The sequence below is a fragment of the Triticum urartu genome, chromosome 7A (genome assembly GCF_056163025.1).
Source record: "Triticum urartu cultivar PI428250 chromosome 7A, HENAU_Tu73, whole genome shotgun sequence".
NCBI lineage: Eukaryota > Viridiplantae > Streptophyta > Magnoliopsida > Poales > Poaceae > Triticum > Triticum urartu.
Genome location: NC_141879.1, coordinates 467,369,852 through 467,391,154, shown reverse-complemented (window position 1 = coordinate 467,391,154; position 21,303 = coordinate 467,369,852). Strand labels below are relative to the sequence as shown.

General features: G+C 47.1%; 1 protein-coding gene across 3 annotated transcripts; it reads right to left on the bottom strand.

Moving 5' to 3' along the window:
* Positions 1-13,602: 13,602 nt before the first annotated feature.
* Positions 13,603-21,067, bottom strand: LOC125525412 (polyadenylate-binding protein-interacting protein 11). 3 transcript variants are annotated; one of them, XM_048690415.2, is made up of 10 exons: positions 20,201-21,067; positions 19,956-20,084; positions 16,194-16,238; positions 16,051-16,123; positions 15,866-15,978; positions 15,699-15,758; positions 15,570-15,608; positions 15,378-15,446; positions 14,128-14,189; positions 13,603-14,031 (listed from the first exon to the last, which is right to left on the bottom strand). In XM_048690415.2, exons 1-10 carry the CDS (start codon positions 20,510-20,512, stop codon positions 13,974-13,976), a joined length of 960 nt encoding a protein of 319 aa, XP_048546372.1. In that variant the 5' UTR covers positions 20,513-21,067; the 3' UTR covers positions 13,603-13,973. The 3 variants fall into 3 exon arrangements, with proteins under 3 accessions (XP_048546372.1, XP_048546371.1, XP_048546370.1); XM_048690414.2 differs by having other exon boundaries at positions 15,570-15,617; positions 16,203-16,238; positions 20,201-21,065; XM_048690413.2 differs by having other exon boundaries at positions 15,570-15,617; positions 20,201-21,062.
* Between the last annotated feature and the right edge of the window lie 236 nt (positions 21,068-21,303).

Here is a 21,303-nt window from a genome sequence, read left to right as displayed (position 1 = left end):
CACCGGTGCATCCAAACCCCGTGATATGATACGCTCTATCACACATAAGCCTCCTTATATCTTCCTCAAAACAGCCACCATACCTACCTATTATGGCATTTCCATAGCCATTCCGAGATATATTGCCATGCAACTTTCCACCGTTCCATTTATTATGACACGTTCCATCATTGTCATATTGCTTTGCATGATCATGTAGTTGACATAATATTTGTGTCAAAGCCACCTTCATAATTCTTTCATACATGTCACTCCACATCCCGGTACACCGCCGGAGGAATTCACATAGAGTCATATTTTGTTCTAAGTATCGATTTGTCATTCTTGAGTTGTAAGTAAATAAAAGTGTGCTGATTTTCATTATTAGATCATTGTCCCATGTGAGGAAAGGATGATGGAGACTATGATTCCCCCACAAGTTAGGATGAGATTCCGGACGAAAAAAAGAGGCCATAAAAAAGATTAAAAAAGGTCCAAAGAAAAAAATGAGAGAAAAAGAGAGAAGGGGCAATGTTACTATCCTTTTTCCACACTTGTGCTTCAAAGTAGCACCATGATCTTCATGATAGAGAGTCTCCTACTTTGTCACTTTCATATACTAGTGGGAATTTTTCATTATAGAACTTGGCTTGTATATTCCAATGATTGGCTTCCTCAAAATTCCCTAAGTCTTCGTGAGCAAGCAAGTTGGATGCACACCCACTTAGTTTCTTTTGTTGAGCTTTCATATATTTATAGCTCTAGTGCATCCCTTACATGGCAATCCATACTCCTTGCATTGACATCAATTGATGGGCATATCCATAGCCCGTTGATTAGCCGCGTCAATGTTAGACTTTCTCCCTTTTGTCTTCTCACACAACCTCCATCATCATATTCTATTCCACGCATAGTGCTATGTCCATGGCTCGCACTCATATATTGCGTGAAAGTTGAAAGAGTTTGAAAAGGCTAAGTATGAAACAAATGCTTGGCTTGTCATCGGGGTTGTGCATGATGGGAGCATTTTGTGTGATGAAAATGAAGCATGGCCAAACTATATGATTTTGTAGGGATAAACTTTCTTTGGCTATGTTATTTTGATAAGATGTAATTGCTTGGTTAGCATGCTTGAAGTATTATTATTTTTATGCCAATATTAAACTTCTGTCTAGAATCTTTTGGATCTAAACATTCATGCCGCAATAAAGAGAATTATATTGAAAATTATGTTAGGTAGCATTCCACATCAAAAATTCTGTTTTTATCATTTACCTACTCGAGGACGAGCAGGAATTAAGCTTGGGGATGCTTGATACGTCTCCAATGTGTCTATAATTTTTTATTGTTCCATGCTATTATATTATCTATTTTGGATGTTTAACGGGCTTTATTATACATTTTTATATTATTTTTGGGACTAACCTATTAACCGAAGGCCCAGTGTAAATTGCTGTTTTTTGCCTATTTTAGTGTTTCGCAGAAAAGGAATATCAAACGAAATCCAAACGGAATGAAACCCTCGCGAGGATCTTTTTTGGAAAAAAACGCACTCCAGGAGACTTGGGGTGGAGGTCAAGGAAGCAACGATGCGGCCACGAGGTAGGGCGGCGCGCCCCCACCCTTGTGGGCCCCTCGTAGCTCCACCGACCTACTTCTTTCGCCTATATATACTCTTATACCCTGAAAACATCCAGGGGAGCCACGAAACCACTTTTCCACTGCCGCAACCTTCTGTACCCGTGAGATCCCATCTGGGAACCTTTTCTGGCGATCTGCCGGAGGGGGATTCGATCACGGAGGGATTCTACATCAACACCCTAGCCTCTCCGATGATGTGTGAGTAGTTTACCACAGACCTTTGGGTACATAGTTATTAGCTAGATGGTTTCTTCTCTCTCTTTGGATCTCAATACAAAGTTCTCCTCAATGTTCTTGGAGATCTATTCGATGTAATTCTTTTTGTGGTGTGTTTGCCGAGTGTAACGCCCGGGTAATCAAGCTACAGTAAATCCATGCTAATAGTGCCACGTAACCATGGTTACTGTTGCTAATCTACCGTTAGTTCAAAACCGAGTCAAATTCAAATTTAAAATAAAGTTAAATAATAAAAGTTTTCAAAAGTTAAAACAAAATTGTTTGGGCGGTGCCATAATTTGCATATGTAATTATGATGTAATAAACACATATTTATAAAGTGCGTAAGTATTTTAAAATGAACTAAAACAGTAACAGAAAATAAAGAAAAGGAAAATACAAAACAGAAAACAAAATAAAAAAAGGAGAGAACCCCCCCCCCCGGCTCCCCAAGGGCCTTGGCCCACTGGCCCAGCTGGAGGGCAGGCCCAAACCGGCCCAGCCGGCCACTCCCCCCACTCCCCTAATCCACTCCCCTTCAGAACCCGAACCGCCACCGACACCCCACTCCTTCCCCGCAAAATATCTTCCTCCCCCTCTCTTCCGATTGGATCGGGAGGAGACTGCCGCCCCGGGCCAGCGTGCGCCGCCCCGCGCCCGGACTCCGTCGCCCGACGCCACCTCGCCGGCCTGCCTCCACTTCCTCGCCGGCCTGCTTCCTCCCCCGCCGCCCGGTCGTCGCCGTCGACCACCCCGAGCCCCTCTGCCCTGACCCTACGGCCCCAGTGAGCCTCACCCCTCTCCCCTTTGCCTCCCTGTGGCAAGCCGCATCGCCGCGCCCGAGCTCGCGCATGCTCCGCCGCGCCCTCCTCCCACGCCGTGCGCGTCCTGCGCCCGCGCTCGTGGCGCCCCACCCGCACGAACCCCGCCGCGCTCACCAGCCCTGCCTGCTGCCTTGCTGCAGCTGCTGCTGTATGCCGCCGCCTGCGTGCTGCTTCTCCTGCGCGCGGCATGCCGCGCCTCTTCTCCCTCACCGCAGCGCCGTCCACACGGCCCCGTCCGCTCCCTTCTCCCCCGCTCGCACTTGCCCGCGGCCACTGCCCCTTTGCCTCGTCCGCGCGCATGCGCCCCGCCGAACGCCGCCGTCCATGTCCCCGCTTCGCCGCGACACTTGTCGAGCGCCGTCATCGCGCCCACCGTCCACCCCGCGCGTGCTCGCCGCCGCACCACCCAGTGGCTTCCCCTACCGCCTTGCCCTGCTCCGTTCCCTCCTGCGCCGCTCCTCGCCTTGCCGCACCAGCCACGCGGCCCCGCAACGACCCCCAGCGCTCCTCCCCGCGGCCGCCTCTCCACCGGCCACGGCCAGCGCGCCCTGCTCCGGCCATGGCCTCGCTGTGGCCACCGCTCCCCTGCTCCGGCCCCTGTCGGGTCCGCCCGCACCTGGGCATGCGCCCGATAGCCCGGCGCCCGCCAAGAAACCCCCTAGCCCAATGACAAATGGGGCCCGGCCCCAGAATGTTAATAATAATAATAATAATAATAATAATAAAGGTTTTAAAAAATGAATAATAAATAAAATAATAATTAATTAATTAACTTAATTAATCTTGATTAATTAACTAAACAATTAATTAAACTAATTAATCATGATTAATATTAACCAAATAACTAATTAAACTAACTGATGTTAGTTAATTAACTAGTCAATAACAGTGGGGCCCACCCTCCTAATTAATCCTGATTAGGTTAATTAAACTGGATAATTAAATGTGTCACTGATAGGTGGGACCCACTTGTCAGGTTGACCAGGTCAACTGCTGATGTCATGCTGACGTCAGCAAACACTATTCTGGATAATGTTGATTTAATTAATTAAATAAATTCTACAAATGATTTAAATCTTTTAAAATTAATATAAAATAAACTGTAGCTCGGATGGAAAAACTTTGTACATGAAAGTTGCTCGGAACGACGAGACGAATCCGGATACGCAGCCCGTTCGTCCGCCACACATCCCTATCATAGCAAACACGCAACTTTCCCCCTCCGGTTCATCTGTCCGAAAACGTGAAACACCGGGAATACTTTCCCGGATGTTTTCCCCCTTCACCGGTACCACCTCGTACCGCGTTAGGGCACACCTAGCATCACGCTTTGTCATGTCATGCATCATCATGTTTTTGTTTGCATCATATTTATTGTTTCTTCCCCCTCTTCTCTCGCTAGACACCGAGACCGACGCCGCTGCTACCCAATACGACCACGGTGTTGACGACCCCTCTCTCTTGCCAGAGCAACCAGGCAAGCCCCCCCCCCTTGATCACCAGATATTGCCTACTCTTCTCTATACTGCTTGCATTAGAGTAGTGTAGCATGTTACTGCTTCCGTTAATCCTATCCTGATGCATAGCCTGTCCTTGCTACTACTGTTGTTACCTTTACCTGCAATCCTAATGCTTAGTATAGGATGCTAGTTTATCATCAGTGGCCCTACATTCTTGTCCGTCTGCCATGCTATACTATCGGGACGTGATCATCACGGGTATATACTTATACATATATACATGCTATACAGGTGGTGAATAAAGTCGGGTCGGCTCGTAGGAGTACCCGCGAGTGATTCTGATGTTGGGGGATGAAGGGGTAGGTGGCTCCATCCCGTTAGAGGTGGGCCTGGGTTCTTTGTGGCAGAGCGACAGGGCAGGTTGAGACCACCTAGGAGAGAGGTGGGCCTGGCCCTGGTCGACGTTCGCGGATACTTAACACGCTTAACGAGATCTTGGTATTTGATCTGAGTCTGACTACTGGCCTATACGCACTAACCAACTACGCGGGAACAGTTATGGGCACTCGACGTCGTGGTATCAGCCGAAGCCTTCATGACGTCAGCGACTGAGCGGCGCGCGCCGGGTTGGACCGTGTAATGCAACTTCCTTTGTAATGGAGGTTGCTAGGTCTGCTCTCCGGCCGCGTTCGCAACATGCAGGTGTGCAAAGAGCGATGGGCCCAGACCCCTGCGCCATAGGATTTAGACCGGCGTGCTGACCTCTTTGTTGTGCCTAGGTAGGGCTGCGACGTGTTGATCTTCCGAGGCCGGGCATGACCCAGAAAAGTGTGTCCGGACAAAGGGGATCGAGCGTGTTGGGAAATGTGGTGCACCCCTGCAGGGAAGTTAATCTATTCGAATAGCCGTGATCTTCGGTAACAGGACAACTTGGAGTTGTACCTTGACCTTATGACAATTAGAACCGGATACTTAATAAAACACACCCTTCCAAGTGACAGATACAACCCGGTGGTCACTCTCTAATAGGGCGACGAGGAGAGGACCGCCGGGTAGGATTATGCTACACGATGCTACTTGGTGAACTTACCATCTACTCTCTTCTCCGGCTGCAAGATGGAGGTTACCAAAGCGTAGTCTTTGAAAGGACTAGCTATCCCCCTCTTATTCTGGCATTCTGCAGTTCAGTCCACATATGATACCATTAATCCATTTGATACCAATGCATACATATGTAGTGTAGCTCCTTGCTTGCGAGTACTTTGGATGAGTACTCACGGTTGCTTTGCTCCCTCTTTTCCCCTTTTCTATACTCGATTGATGTGACCAGACGATGGAGCCCAGGAGCCAGACACCACTGTCGACGACTACTACTACTACTCGGGAGGTGCCTACTACTACGTGCAGCCCGCTGACGACGACCAGGAGTAGTTTAGGAGGATCCCAGACAGGAGGCATGCGCCTCTTTCGATATGTATCCTAGTTTGTGCTCGCCTTCTTAAGGCAACTTGTTTTACTTATGTCTGTACTCTGATATTGTTGCTTCCGCTGACTCGTCTATGATCGAGCTCTTGTATTCGAGCCCTCGAGGCCCCTGGCTTGTAATATGATGCTTGTATGACTTATTTTATTTGTAGAGTTGTGTTGTGATATATTCCCGTGAGTCCCTGATCTTGATCGTACACGATTGCGTGTATGATTAGTGTACGATTGAATCGGGGGCGTCACACCGAGATCCGATGAATTGTGGGTTTATGATCAAGTTTATCTATGAACAATATTTGATTCTTCTCTGAATTCTTATATGCATGATTTGATATCTTTGCAAGTCTCTTCGAATTATCGGTTTGGTTTTGCCTAATAGATTGATCTTTCTTGCAATGGGAGAAGTGCTTAGCTTTGGGTTCAATTTTGCGATGTCCTTTCCCAGTGACAGTAGGGGCAGCAAGGCACGTATTGTATTGTTGCCATCGAGGATAAAAGGATGGGGTTTGTATCATATTGCTTGAGTTTATCCATCTACATCATGTCATCTTGCCTAATGCGTTACTCTGTTCTTATGAACTTAATACTCTAGATGCATGCTGGATAGCGATCGATGTGTGGAGTAATAGTAGTAGATGCAGAATCGTTTCGGTCTACTTGACACGGACGTGATGCCTATGTTTATGATCATGCCTAGATATTCTCATAATTATGCGCTTTTCTATCAATTGCTCAGCAGTAATTTGTTCACCCACCGTAATATATGCTATCTTGAGAGAAACCACTAGTGAAACCTATGGCCCCCGGGTCTACTTTACATCATATAAGTTTCCGATCTACAATTCTAGTTTACTATTTATTTTGCAATATTTATTTTCAATCTATACAACAAAAATACCAAAAATATTTATCTTATTATCTTTATCAGGTCTCACTTTTGCAAGTGACCGTGAAGGGATTGACAACCCCTTTATCGCGTTGGTTGCAAGGTTCTTATTTGTTTGTGCAGGTACTAGGCGATTTGCGTGTAATCTCCTACTGGATTGATACCTTGGTTCTCAAAAATTGAGAGAAATACTTGCGCTACTTTGCTGCATTACCCTTTTCTCTTCAAGGGAAAACCAACGCATGCTCAAGAGGTAGCATGCATCATCCCGCAACTAACTCATTAGTCACATTGCTTGCAAGGCTTATCATAATGTGCATTACTAAGAGGGCCCAGAGATACCTCTCCGATACTCGGAGTGACAAATCCTAATCTCGATCTATCCCAACCCAACAAACACCTTCGAAGATACCTGTAGAGCATGTTTATAATCATCCAGTTACGTTGTGACGTTTGATAGCACACAAGGTATTCATCCGGTATCCGGGAGTTGTATAAGCTCATAGTCAAAGGAATATGTATATGACATGAAGAAAGCTATAGCAATAAAACTGAACGATCAACATGCTAAGCTAACGGATGGGTCTTGTCCATGACATCATTCTTCTAATGATGTGATCGCGTTCATCAAATGATAACACATGTCTATGGTTAGGAAACTTAACCATCTTTGATTAACGAGCTACTCTAGTAGAGGCTTACTAGGGACACTGTGCTTTGTCTATGTATCCACACATGTATCAAGTTTCTGGTTAATACAACTCTAGCATGAATAATAAACATTTATCATGATATAAGAAAATATAAATAACAACTTTATTATTGCCTCTAGGGCATATTTCCTTCAACGGATGCAGGAGCCGGCCATCCAACACTGCTCGCATACATTTCAACAAATTTTTGAGGTAACCGGATGAAATTCGTGCAAACACGGTGGATTTCATATAAACGAGACAACATTCATGCAAAAAAGGTGGATTTTCATTACATTTTGAACATTTAGAACAAAAAAAGTGTTCCGACCCTGAACATATTCTACGGTGGCGTTTGTCGCCCACTTCCTTCGTATTTCGCATCAGCGACCGCGTCCTCCATCTGTCGTCTCCATGAGCGGCGACGGGGTTCAATACCCGTGAACTTGAGGTGCAGTCTCCGGCTAGGAAGATTAGAACATGGGATGTGGACCGGCCCACTAGGGACACAATGCCATGCCACCTCCCATGTCGTACTCATCCTTGAAGGACTCCACCACCTGTCCACCTTCCACGTGCGCCCCCAATAGTTGGACGCGGCGCGTAGGACACGCAGTTGGCGGTCGCGGCCGCGGCCGGCTGCGCCGGAACTTCCCTGCGAGCGGCGCGCATGGCCTCGTAGAGCGTGCACTGCTCCACAACAAAGTTAGGGTTCGCCGCGGGCATGGCAGCCACAGCCACCTCGCTTGCACGCTCGCCGTAGATTTGGCCCTCCGCCGACCGGTGCTTCTCGAGGAGGACCATGTTGTACCTCTGCTCCTCCTGCGCGTATCGGAACGCCGACATGGGAGCTGGCGTAGGCTGCTCCTCCTCCACCATGGTGGCGTCATAGTGCGCCTGCGCCTGCTCCATGGTCAGGCCGACATGCACCGGCACGGGGTCTGGTGGCGTGTCGTCGTCGGAGACCTTAGGCGAGCTGGCCGGCATGCCCTGCTCGATCCGCCTGGCATGGCGGGACTACTAGGCGGCTGCAAGGGCAACCACCTCGTGCTTCATCTCCATGACAAGCTATATGACAGAGCGTTCCGGCTGCGGGCATGGTGGATGTGGTGCAAGGAAGGAGAATGAGTTATGTTTTGGAGTCTAGCCGGGTGGGCCGCCTTTAAATAGCAGATTCCGGTGAGGCCAAGCGTCGGATGCGTCAATGCACGTTGCCGGAGTTTGTTCCTTGGCCGACGAGCCTACTTAATGGCGGCATACGGACAACCGGGCATTGAACCTGTGTGGAAGATATCCGTCTCATCTCGTACAACATACGTCTATCTGGTACTGAACAAGCACAGACAACGGGGACACGGCACGGGCAGCGCTCTTGGCCACCATGCCGCTTCATTGTCAGCGCCAATGAGAGGTCGCATCCGCTCTAGACATGCAGCAATGCGGAGTGGCCGCTTTACAGCGGCATGAATGTGGGCGGCTGGAGGAGGGTTTTTGGTGGGTCGGGTAGTTAGGAGCAAGCGTGGCAGTGGTCCGAAGACCCGCAAAGCCCCCACCCGGCCACCCCCAACCCCAAACTTTGTCTTTGGTTTATGGAAAGTAGTGTGTCCGGATCGTTTGGCAGATCAATACAGACCCATGTTGATGATTTTTTTGATCCGAAGATACGCAGACGGTTTGAGAATCGGCGTTGAAAATGCCATCTGGTTTGGAGACATGGGCAACCGGGACTCGACATGAGTTATCCATGGCAGCTGGATCGGTGTTTAGAGCGCACACATGCATCCGTAGATCACAAATATGCGTCTGGTGACTGGGGACGGATGAGACCAGGAAAGGATCGAGACTGGTGATGTGTCGGTCGGTTCATGCACATGTATGCGGACAGATCTAGGATTTATCTAGTCCAGCTCCGAAACTAACCTGTTCACGACATAAGTATTAGTCGCGTTTGGCGTGATGGAAATCGGACAAAAGATATAGAGATTCCTTGGACAAAAATGTACTCCTGCTACTTATGCGTCGCAGGTGCCGCGCGCTGGCGGCCATGCATGCACCTACCACACAGTTCGTCCAAGAACGCCAAAGGTTCGCACATAGAATGGGTGAGAGAGAGCCGCGCGTGTGTGTTAGTGGGTAACATCGCTGTCAGTGTCCAAAGTCCAATCCATGGCGATAAAGCTTGTTAGCTTTAGGACTGATGAATCGCCTCCTAACTGCCTAATTGGAATCCGATGGTGCGCCTTTTGTACATGGGTCGCAAGTCGCAAGTACTCAAAGCCATGCGATGAACTAACCGAATATGTAATCTGTTCCACAAATCCAACTCGTCTTTCCATAATTACAACTACTACGTACGTACAGAGACGAATTGATCAGGTGGTTTGTGAAGCTATGTGCATACAAGTATTTTTCTTTCTTTCGCGAATTCATATGTACTACGTATTTATGTACACAAGACTGCTTGCACACCATGGGTGGCTAGCCTGCCAATGCCAAGTAGGACGCGGACGCTGGTGACCACGTCCACCGACCGGCGACGCAGCCGTCCAGGATGGCACGGCCGATGCCGGCGTCGGCGTCCCCGCCGCTGGTATCCCTACCAGTGGCTTCATGCAGAGCGCGCAACTCGCTGGCGAGCATCCGCACGGCGACCCGCTGGCCGGGCACCGGCAGCGCCATCGGCATAATCCACGGGCACGGATGCACCGCCGCGCTCCTCGGCCTCGCCGCCATGTCGTCCTTGGACGCGCAGCTCCCCATGTGATGTATATCTACCTCTTCACGGAACAAACAAGGAAAGTGGTGTATGCACACTTGTACCAGACGCACTCGCATATATATGTGCCGTCGAGCGAGACGATGAAGGAATTGAAGCCGGCCTCCATGCATGCATGTGCACAAGCAAACTCAAGAAGCAACCGAATCCATGGCGTTGGACAAGCGTCAAGAGAATGGCTACGCTACGCGTGATCGATCGAATGGGTGGAGACGGCAAGAAACACAAGCACTAGCAGCTATAGGATGATGATTATTATGTCGTTCATACCAGCTTTCGCTAGCTGGTTTAATTTGGATCATGCTAATAATGCATCCATGTTGTTGCTCGTTGCTTGCCTTGCTTCCGATCCATCGGTTCCTTTTGCGCAGAGCAACTTAGAATTGTTGTTGTGTGCAAGCAACGCTCCCGGCCGTTCGGACTACATATCAACACCAAGATATATATCGAGATTTTCTTTCCCTTGGCAACTACTCCCTTCATCCATGAAAATGTACCTCCAACTTTGTTGAAAAATCAAACTTTTTTATATTTGACTGTATTTATACAATAATACACTAACATTTATGCTATCAAGTTAGTAGCACTAGATTCATGATAAACATATTTTCATTATACTCCTATTTATTTCACAAGCACTGATATATTTTTGTACAAACTCGATTAAACTTTGAGATAGTTTGATCCGAAGTACACACTTTCAAGGATGGAGGGAGTAGTAGTCCTAGACATCTTTGTAAATAAATGTAAGGCCGTTTAAATCACTAGAGTATCTTGTTGCATGCAACCATATAACACATGGGTTGTTGCTTAATTGAACAAGGAGGTTACCCGTGGCAGAGCAAAAACAGAGGGCCTTCTATGCCGCGCCAGCATCATGTCAGCTTCCACGTGACCAAACCGTCCTCTAAAACGGGATCGAAACTTGTTACTTTGAGCTAGCCAACATACGCATATGCACGCAGGTGCGGAGCAGTGAGAGGAGCGGTAGCCAGACAGGCAGGCCGAGGAGGCTGTCGCGCACGTACTGGTACTACAACTAGGAACGTAGGCGTGGTCCAGCTGATGTGGTGACGCGCGCATGGCGCCCTCGTACGCTTCTCATCAAGGCTTGTTGAACCCCGTACAGCTGACAAGACAAGAATCTAACGGCCATGCAGCTAGCAGCCTGTGTACGTAACCAACCAGGGAAGTGCCAGGCCAGGGGGACAACACCAACTGTTGCAGACAGCTGTGCCAATACTGTGGGGCTGCAGTATTCTAGACTGGATGGACCTGCCAAGACTACACAAACTTATACACATAGTAATTGTTATTTTACTTTTTATTTTACGAAAAACTATCATTCTATTCATCATTACTCGTGTCAATACAACGAACATAAAAAAAGTAAAAATTACACCCAATCCATAGACCACTGAAGCGAACCGAAAACGCGCCGCCGTCAACACCCCTCTCTCGCTGGAGCTGAGCAAAACTTGTTGTAGTAGACAGTCGGGAAGTCGTCGTGCTAAAACCTCGTAGAACCAGCGCACCAGAATAGCAACCATCCCGATGAAGAGAAGCGTAGATCGAAAGGATCCAACCTGAAGACATACAAACATAGACACACAAAGATTGAATTCGAGCGGATCCACCACAGATAACCACCGGCCGAATCCCACCAGATTCGCCAGAAACACACCTTCACACACCCTCCAACGACTCTAGTCGCGCTGTCGGGATGGAAACTAGGCAGGAAGAACCTTTTTTCATCTTCGGGGAAAAAGAGTCATGGGACGAAGGGAGTGCCATTTTTCTGGCTGATTACGCAGTTGGGAAAAGAGTTAGACGCGGAAGAAACTGTTTCCAAAGAATTATGTAGTCTTCCCGCAGAAAAAAAAAAGAATTATGTGGTCTGACCCAACGATCTTGAGATGAGACCTATGCGTCATCTGGCGGGCGGCGTCACGTCGCAGCTGGTATGGACGATATACGCGAGCAGGGCTCACGCATGGGCATGAGGCGGCCACGCTGGCGTGCACTGTAGCTGAATCTGCATGCTCCGATTCCCTTCCGTGCAAAACAGCAAGCACACTGTGCACGCGGACGAGACTTTTGACAAAATCTTCACACCAAGTTATCCAGCTACTAGTACTACTCACCGATGATCAAGGGACGGATAGAGGAGGAAGAGCCGCGCCCGCCCGCACGGCGTCCAGTGGCGGGCGACACGCGGCGTGCTCGCGCAGCACAACACCGCTGATGCACGTCTCTCGCCGCTGGATCATCATCCAGTTGTCTTTGCCGCCTTTTTTTCTGTTCGGCCGTCGGTCGGAGACGACAGGCGGCGCGAAAGGATGGAGCCGTCGCGAATTTTTGCAGCCTGGGAGATGCGTGCTGGGTTTGCGCTGCGCCGATGTGAAATCCCGTTGTCGGGATTTGTTTTCGCGAAGAGAGTTTTAGAGGTTTCGTTCGAGCCTGGGGCCGGAGCTACAGCCCGCGTAGCATAGAGAGACAGGGGAACGGATTATTGGTAAATTATTGAGCAGATCTGGCGCGTGGGATGATGATCATGTCCGCGTGTCGTCCGCCCGCCCTCCTTGGTCCCGGCTCCTGTAGGCTGTAGCAGCGTAGATAGATGGACGCTTTTTTTTTGAGTCTGCGTAGATAGATGGACGCGATGGCCCCTCGACCGACCCGTAGGCGTCGAACTGTCGCGGTCGGTCGCCTTTTTCCTGGCGCCCCAGCCCATTTCGGGCCGTCCGGTCCCTCCTGCCTGCATACGCATCGCACGCGCCGGCACGCGCTTGGTACCCTCCCGTGGCCCGTGGCAGGCAGGATCCACCTCACATATCGGGACCGGCACAAAGGCTCGGCTCACTGCACGTACTATACTGCTGCAGCCGATGAGATGAAATGAGATGGAGATGCACACACGGCCCGCGTAGTTCTGTACCGCTGTTCGCTCGTGCGTGGTGGCAGACAACAACAATGGGTGGCCCGGCCGATGGAACCTGACAAGGGCACAAGCACGGAAGAGTGCACGCAATGTGCAAGGAACATCTCACTGGCATGCTTTATGGACAACGTTATACACGATGAGAAAAGTGAACCAACTTTTCTTGGTTAAACTTGTAGCTCTAGGTAAACTTTTTCCATTTTGAGTGAAGCTCTAGGTAAACTTAAACTCGCGGGCTACCCACACCACAAGCAACAAAAATGGATTCTACTAGTATTCCATGGCAAAAAGACAGACCTTAAACGTTCCAGCAAATAACAATTTCTGAGCGGTTGCCATAGCTGATCAAAAGTAAATAAAACCTAAGATGAATACTACGACGCGTTTGGTTGGGCGGGAAAATGCCTCTCCCAATTACAGCGCTTTTGGAAACAGTAGCAGCGTTTTGGTTCCGACATTCTGTTTTCTGTCAGATACAACGCTTCACATCCACAAAAACCGTCGTATCCCAGCCGGAAACGCCTCCTTGCCTTATGTGCATTGGCTCCAGTTTCAGAAGTTACTAATAACATGCAATTTATACAACGAGCATATTTACAGAGCAACCCAAGGATAATGTTGAACTGCTCGTGTGCAGACTGAATATTGGGAACACGAAGAGCATAAGCATCAGCAAACAAAAATACCAGGGGCACGACAGAATTGGCACAGCATAATGGCAAGTGCTCATCATTTTTCAGGTAAACGACTTGCTGCAACTTTCCAGGTAGTAGCAAACAAGACACCAACAACTGAACAAAGACAAAAGTTCACGAGTTTCGCCTTGCTGCATCAAGGACAAGAGCAACAGACCCGCTTCTAAGAAGCTCTATGTGCAAAAGGTAAACACCGACCAACCATTTCTAATTTTTCCTTTCCCCTCCTCCGCTCGAGTCTTGATACTTACCGGCGATACAATAAAAAGACACTCGAGCGGATAACTTAGAAGAAAAGACATATCTTAATTTCTCTTTCACATATGTCGATCTCTCTATATATAAGCAGTGCCATTGGCACCTCCTGTACCTACAACTCTAGTTCATCATTGGCCGAGGAGCACGGGGACGAACGGGAGTCTTAGATGGACTCACCCTGAAATATCAGCAAGGCAGCACATTATTTCCAGAACTAAATAGGCTTTTATTCACAGTTGGGTCAACAAAGTTGAATTAAGACCATGCTTTTTACCTTATTGGCAGGGAACCCAGTATAACACCACTGCAGTTGAGAGCAGCTGTAGCACTTTCAGCCTGAAAATTAAGAAACAAATGAACCTCCAGGCTGAACTTAGTTGTGAAATGAAAAATACCACCACTACTACTATGCCACAAAGGACTAGCCAAGGACATTGCTGTTACAACAGGAAAGAAGTTGCATACACACATGAACTTCATTTCCCAAAATACCCTGCGTCGAAAGGCCCCAAAATCCAAGAAAATGTAACTAACAGAGCCATTTTTACAGCACACGTATAGCGATTAGAGATTATCCAGAACAACAAACAATGCTGACTAAGATCAAGTTAATGCGCTAAGCACGAGGACAACAAGCAACAGTAGATCTTGCTAACTAATAACTTCTCAATAGAGAGAGTACTTGGGACCACTTCAGGTTTAAAGAAATGATCTTCAGACATCCACCTAAACTGACATGCAATGCTACACATCAGGACATCAGATCATAACTCATAACATAATAGAGTACCAACCATAGTTGTGAGTTTAATAAAGCAAGTAATGTTCAGGAAAAGACTAATATATGTTCCCTCCTTTCCAAATTAGTCGTCGCTGATTTAATACTCCCTCCGATCCATATTACTACTTGTCTTAGATTTCTCTAGATACGGATGTACCTCACACTAAAACGTGTCTACACACATCCGTATCTAGACAAATCTAAGACAATATGGATCGGTGGGAGTACAATCTTGTCCTAAATCAGCGACAACTAATTTGGAACGGGGGGAGTATTAAACAAAAGGAGAACAGCCACATGTAAACACTCCTTGCAGAAATCTAATGTACCCCAATCAAACCATAGTTTTCATTTAAGCACGACTATTTCCCAGCTGTTCTCTGGCTAACTATTTATCCATCTGATTAAAGCTAACATGGACATAAGGCCAGTTCATTCCAACTTCTGGCGTTAGTGGTTCGGGAAATTAAGGCTGAAACCCTACGTGACTCGAAACGACAACTAGCCAGAAATCAAATCTGGTCGTAGTGGTAAATGTTTTCTACTATGTGAACAATACAGGAAACCATGATTCAAGCAAACATACGCGAGGCTATGGATGTTCATGATATAATTTGCAGGCAACACTCTTAGCATTATAGGATTCAACCTTCTCACACATGACGAGTAATACTAGAAATACAATAAAAAGGCAATATATTGTGATGATTTGGAAAAATACGAAATGGGCAAGTAATTCTAACCATAACAAACTCCACAAAGGCAATGCGAGTATTATGCTGGTAGTCCCCAAGCAACCTCAGCCGATAGACCTGTCAGGGAGATATTGCAATGAGTGAATGAGCATGTCCCTTGAACTGCATTTTGATTGCAGCACAGCATATATGGAATAAATTATGACAAGGAAAGGAAGTTTGAAGTGACAAGTCACCAACCTCTCCACATATTGACTCGAAGAACAGTTTCACATCTGCCTGAGAGACCTGCACCAAGTGCATCAAATAAAATAGAAACATCGGTGCAAAGAGTATAGAGATACAGAGTGCAACGGTAGGCTAGCAAACCTTCTTGTCAATGTTTGTGCAGTAGATGGTCCTTGCACACATCTCACGCTCATCATCAGACTGAAGATAAAGACGAGGCACTTTTTAGACATCAGGCGTACATCCATATAGATAAGTATGAACAGCGATACATAGACAAATATGTGGATTCCAAAACTGTAGCTTACCCTGGGCAGGAACGTTGGATTGACTGGTGCAATTGCAGTTTTTGATGGCAGAACCCTCACAGGATAATATCCGAGCACAGTTCCTGACAGATTTAGAGCAGCCCTTGCACCCTCTGCAATAGTACAGTATATTAATCAATGGACAAATTGACCTAAGCATGTTCAATTATCATTCAACCACTTACCCTCATCAGTAAACTCTATGAAAGCAAAACGAAGAACTGAATTTGGATCCCCACACATGCGGCAGTCCACAACCTTCACAAAAAAAAATCAGATTATTCAGTGCTCTCAAAAAGTAAATGTAAACAAAAAACAAAAAGTCTACCTGCCCTACGTTGATAAATAGTGCTGCCAGTTGCTCTTCGGTGACCTAAATGTGAGGAAACATATAACGAATTAGCCTACATATAATTGCAGGTGTGCAACTAGAGGATATAAGACTTGAAAAATGGCTGACACAATGTAACAGTGATAGATAACTAACTGCAAAGGCAACACAAATGAACTCAACAAACTCCACAAGTTAGGCGTAGAAACTTAATCAAATATACAAAGTATCACAGCAGCCAAGTCACAAACAAATAAGTGAATAACTAATTGTGAAGTGTCCAATAGACAAAATTAAACCTATCACCAACAAACCAACATAACATTACAGAGTACATGAGGAAAGACAGATGCAAAAATTATAAAAAAGACACCATATGGGAATAAACATCAGAGGACCAAGTGCAAAAAGTTTAGAGGTTTTCAAAAGAACTCTTGCCAGTGGATACATATGGATGTGTTCTACATAACTGTAGAAAATTATTAAATAATATTACCGCTGTTCTAAAATATAGACGTTTAAGCCTACCAAAACAAACTTATATTTTGGAACGGAGGTAGTACATTAATTTGTAGGCTACACAAAAGAAGACATATTTGTGGCTCCAAAAAAGCAAAAGGTTACTCTATTTTGATCTACACATTTCTCTTTTTTGTGTACACCATAACTGAGAAGATATATTGATAAAATTTGTGCATAAATGCTACACGTCTATATGTACATGTATAACTCCACTCCATTAGAACCTTTTGTGGATTCAAGAAACTTTTTTTCTTTCCAAAAAGAGCTCAGTGTAGGGTATGTAATCAAAGGAAAAATGCTCTCAAAGAGCTCTCAAAGAGCCAAAACACTCTTTTAAGGCTGTGTTTGGCATTGCGGTGGATTATCACAATCCTGTTTGCCTCACCTGCTTTAGGCTATTTTTGTGTCTCTCTGACCCGCTTTTGCATATCTTTCTGGCTAATTTCCAACAGCAGATTATAAGGGAAGCAAACGCAACACAGTTGGCAACCACAAACTGACCTAACTCGCCTCATTCTCATAGCGCTGCCAAAAATGAGCTTGCTAAAATACCACGTAATAGTTGCAACATTATGATCCGTCCAGTATTCGAGTAAAATACATGTCAGATATGTTATCACCCTACCAAAACCACTCATCTATTCAACAGAAAATGCGGGTGATGAATCAGAATTGATCTATCAGATAAACCCTCTGGTGGACTACGAATTCCTTTTCCTTCTAAGAAGTTTCTGTATACAAGAAATTTATTTTATTTCATATAATCATATGCCATCCCATATCTCACTATTAGGCCTGAAGGATCTTCGTGGAGCAGACAAGCAGGCGCTGCCTCCAAACAGTAGCAATCTGCTACATGCACGAGGATTTCTGGAGATCTTTGAATTTTTGAGAAAATTGGAATATTTCTGCAGAACTGCAGCCAAAAGTTCACTAGTCGGCATGTACAGAGGTAGAAAGTTCACTATCACACAAGGCAAAACCAGTGAACATGTCTAGTACATGTCTTAACATGAAAAAAACATGAACACGGCTATTACGAGGTAGAAAGTACGTACTATGTTGTCTGAATAAAGAAAAAAAAAGGTGCATTTTCCAAATGACTACGCTTGACCCAAAAACGTAACCACCATTATGAGAATATATAGCCAGTGAACTCTTCAGTGCATAACTTACGCACACTACTACTACAATTACAAGGTACTCCCTCTGATCCATATTAATTGTCGCTGATTTAGTACTCATTAAACCAGCGACGAGTAATATGGATCGGAGTACTAAATCAGCGACAATTCATATGGATTGGAGGGAGTAGAAAATTATATGTAAACACTAAGTTACAAGAAACAAGGTGCTTCTTTTCATTGTGGAACAGAGGCACGCCAAAAAGTAAAGATGGTGTGCCTCTTACTTCACAAACAGTATGCATGTCTCTTACAAACATGGCAACTGTATTGTTCTAGAGAATACCTCTTCTAGAAAAAGGTTTCTGAATCCTGGAAACGATACATATATCTAACTGGCATTAATCAACATGCACTAGAACAACTGAGCTCACAAGTAAACCATATCAGCCACCTAGAAGCTTAAATCTTTCTAAGTGCAAATCCCAATCAAGTGTGTACATGTTGCATTTCAACATGTAAATATGAGAAGCATCATGATAACTATGATCTTAAGCATAGATGTAAACAAGATTAAGACTTTTTTGAGAAAGAAATTAGAATAGCATACCAGAACCAAAAAAGACAAAGTACCATCGTGAGCTAATAAGTCAACAAGCATACACAAGGCATCTACTCCCTCCGTTTCTAAATATAACACTTTTTAGATATTTCGATACGGACTACATACGGATGTATATAGACATACTCCCTCCGTCCCAAAATTCTTGTCTTAGATTTGTCTAGATACGGATGTATCTAGTTACATTTTAGTGTTAGATACATCCGTATCTAGACAAATCTAAGACAAGAATTTTGGGACGGAGGGAGTATTTTAGAGTGTAGATTCACTCATTTTGCTCCGTATGTAGTCCATATTGGAATCTCTAAAAGGGTTATATTTAGGAACCAAGGGAGTATCAAATACATCAAAGTAACTTTGCATACCCCTAAAAAAAACACCCCTAAAAAAATCAAAGTAACTTTGCATGCCCATTATTGAGATTCATTAAAGCTGGCCCCATCTGTGTTCCACCAGACAGTAAATCTGCATGTATCCACTCTCAAATCTAGCTTTCTTGCATGAATACAGGAATAGGCCTGAGACGTCATTTGTACCAAGCAGTATATAATAGGGCATGGTTTGAATTATTACTGTTCCTTCCAATGATCACTCCATCAAAGGAACATTAAAGCAAGGATCTTAAATAAGGCACTTGCAGGAATACACTGCCCAGGTCTTCCTAAACAGAAATGAATACACACCTACTAGATAAACTGCTACAAGGAACATCAAGGCAATGGCCCATAACGAACACACTACCAGGAATACACTACCTAGGTCTTTCAGAAAAAAGAAGGAACAGACTGCCTACTCAATGAACTGCTAAAGGAGCACGAAAGCAGGGCTCATTAATAAGATACTTCCAGGAATGCACTGCATAGACTAATCCAACAAGAAATCTAATAGCAAACCGATACAGATGGTGCATGCATCAAACCAACCAGACATGCCACGAATAGTCAGTAGAGGTGCATACACTACGTGAAGAAATCAGGAGAATAACCACCCAAAATCGGATAAGAACACAGTAGATGAGTACAGGTTAGCTGCACGTCGCCCAAGCACATAAATGGCAAAATAGTCATGCGACTTTCTAGACTCTATACAAAAGTAATGACCAAGAACTGCAAAACTTACCACAGTGAGAAGTGGCATCCAAATCTATCGAAACAAGAAAAGGATGATCAAAAGGAGCAACCGCTGGCGTATCCAGTATCCACCTGCTCTCAGCCCCATCCCATCTTATGATCTCAACCCTGCTAACGTTTTATCCCATCTGAACAGCACGTGCCCGGCAGAAGTCACACAAGCCGAAATCTAGCTGACCGATCATGACAACCAGTAATAGGAACGTAGAAAAATGATACCAAACCAATAAACAGGTGAACAAACTCTGTGCGGTTGCGGAGGTAACGTGAATGTCAGAGTCTAATAAGGGACGGGGGCGAAGGAGGCTCGTCACAGGCAGAATCAACAGTGGAAGGTGCGGGCATGGATCCGTGGGCTGACCTGATGATCGATGTCGGAGACGTAGACCGTCCGGCGGATCACCTCGTCGCGCTGCGCCTGGCTGGTGCGGCTGTTGACCCGCCGCTTGCCGCCGTGGGGGTAGCCGCCGCCGTACCCTCCGAACTTCTTCTGCGCGCAGGAAGGAGCAGATCAGACGAGCACCGGCGACAGAAAGAAACAGAGAGGCCGAACGGCAACACCCCGCGATCGAAAAGGTCAACACAAGGACTCTCGTGTCTCCTTACCCTGCCGCGGCCGTCGGCGGCGGGGAAGCCGACGACCCCGCGGTGGCCCGGCGAGGCGACCGGCGCGAAGCCGGCAGCGGGTGGGCCGTTGGGGTAGTAGCCGGCGTAGGGAGGCGGCGGCATGGGGTGCGCGGCGAGCGAAGGCGGGACGAACTCCTCCGCCATGGGGTTGAGCTTGGAGAGGAGCTCCTCCAGATCCCGCATCTCGCGCTCCCCCGCGTCGCCCCCCTCCGACGAGGCGCGGTACGGCGCGGCGCCGTGGTCGGAGGCGGCGGGGGCGACGTGGTCGGCGGAGGTCTCGACTACGGCCATCCCGAAGGGAAGGAAGAAGCTGCTGCCGGAGGGGGAGAGAGCTCGGTGAGGTTCTGGAAGGTTCGGGGGCGGGAGGCGCGCGGGGGTGGTGGGAGGGGTTATATATAGGCCCGGTGCGGTGCGGAAGTGCGGATCGATCCCCGGAGACGGATCGGAGGCGAGGGGGACAGCCAACCGCGGGGAGGGTGGTTGGTCGTTGCGGCGGGCTAGGAGAGGGAGAGCATGGGGATCGGGGAGGGGGAGGGGGAGGGGACAGCAGCTGCTGCAGCCGACCGGCGCAGGGGGAGAGCAGGGGAAGCCGGCAGGGGGAGGGGGAGGGAGGTGCCTCTGCCTCTGCCTCTCTCTTTCCTCGTTTCTCTCTCCTGGTTGTTACTCGTATCGTGCTGCCTCTTTCTCTCTCTTGCTGCCTCCTTTCCGCTTTGCCTTTTCGGGAGGAGAGGGAAAGTGAGGAGAGAGAGAGAGAGACAGAGCTGCTCCGTTACGGTGAGGCTGAGGCTGAGGCGAGCCGCCCGCCCGCCTGCTGCCTCCTTTTCCTTTGTTCCCTTCTCTCTCCTCCCCCCGTATTCCCCGCCCGCCGGGCTGCGCTTTTGCGGGAAACACCTCCTTGTGCTCGGGAATTTCAGCGCCCTTGGACGCAAAGGACAATGTCATTTTTGTTTTATGGAACGTCCATCACTATTTCGGCGTTGCTAATTCACGGTCGGCCGCTGGAATTCCTGACAACATCTGTATCACTTTGCTATAGGGAGAGGGAGGACCACCACACCGCTGTCATCGTCCGTGTACCGCTC

Excerpts from the sequence above, each read along its gene's own strand:
- LOC125525412 (XM_048690413.2), bottom strand. The coding sequence starts at position 20,512 with ATGGCCGTAGTCGAGACCTCCGCCGACCACGTCGCCCCCGCCGCCTCC. Across the intron at positions 16,124-16,193 it reads TATTTATCAACGTAGGGCAG|GTTGTGGACTGCCGCATGTG; the intron begins GTAGACTTTTTG and ends TTTTTTGTGAAG. Across the intron at positions 15,618-15,698 it reads GCACAAACATTGACAAGAAG|GTCTCTCAGGCAGATGTGAA; the intron begins GTTTGCTAGCCT and ends CACTTGGTGCAG.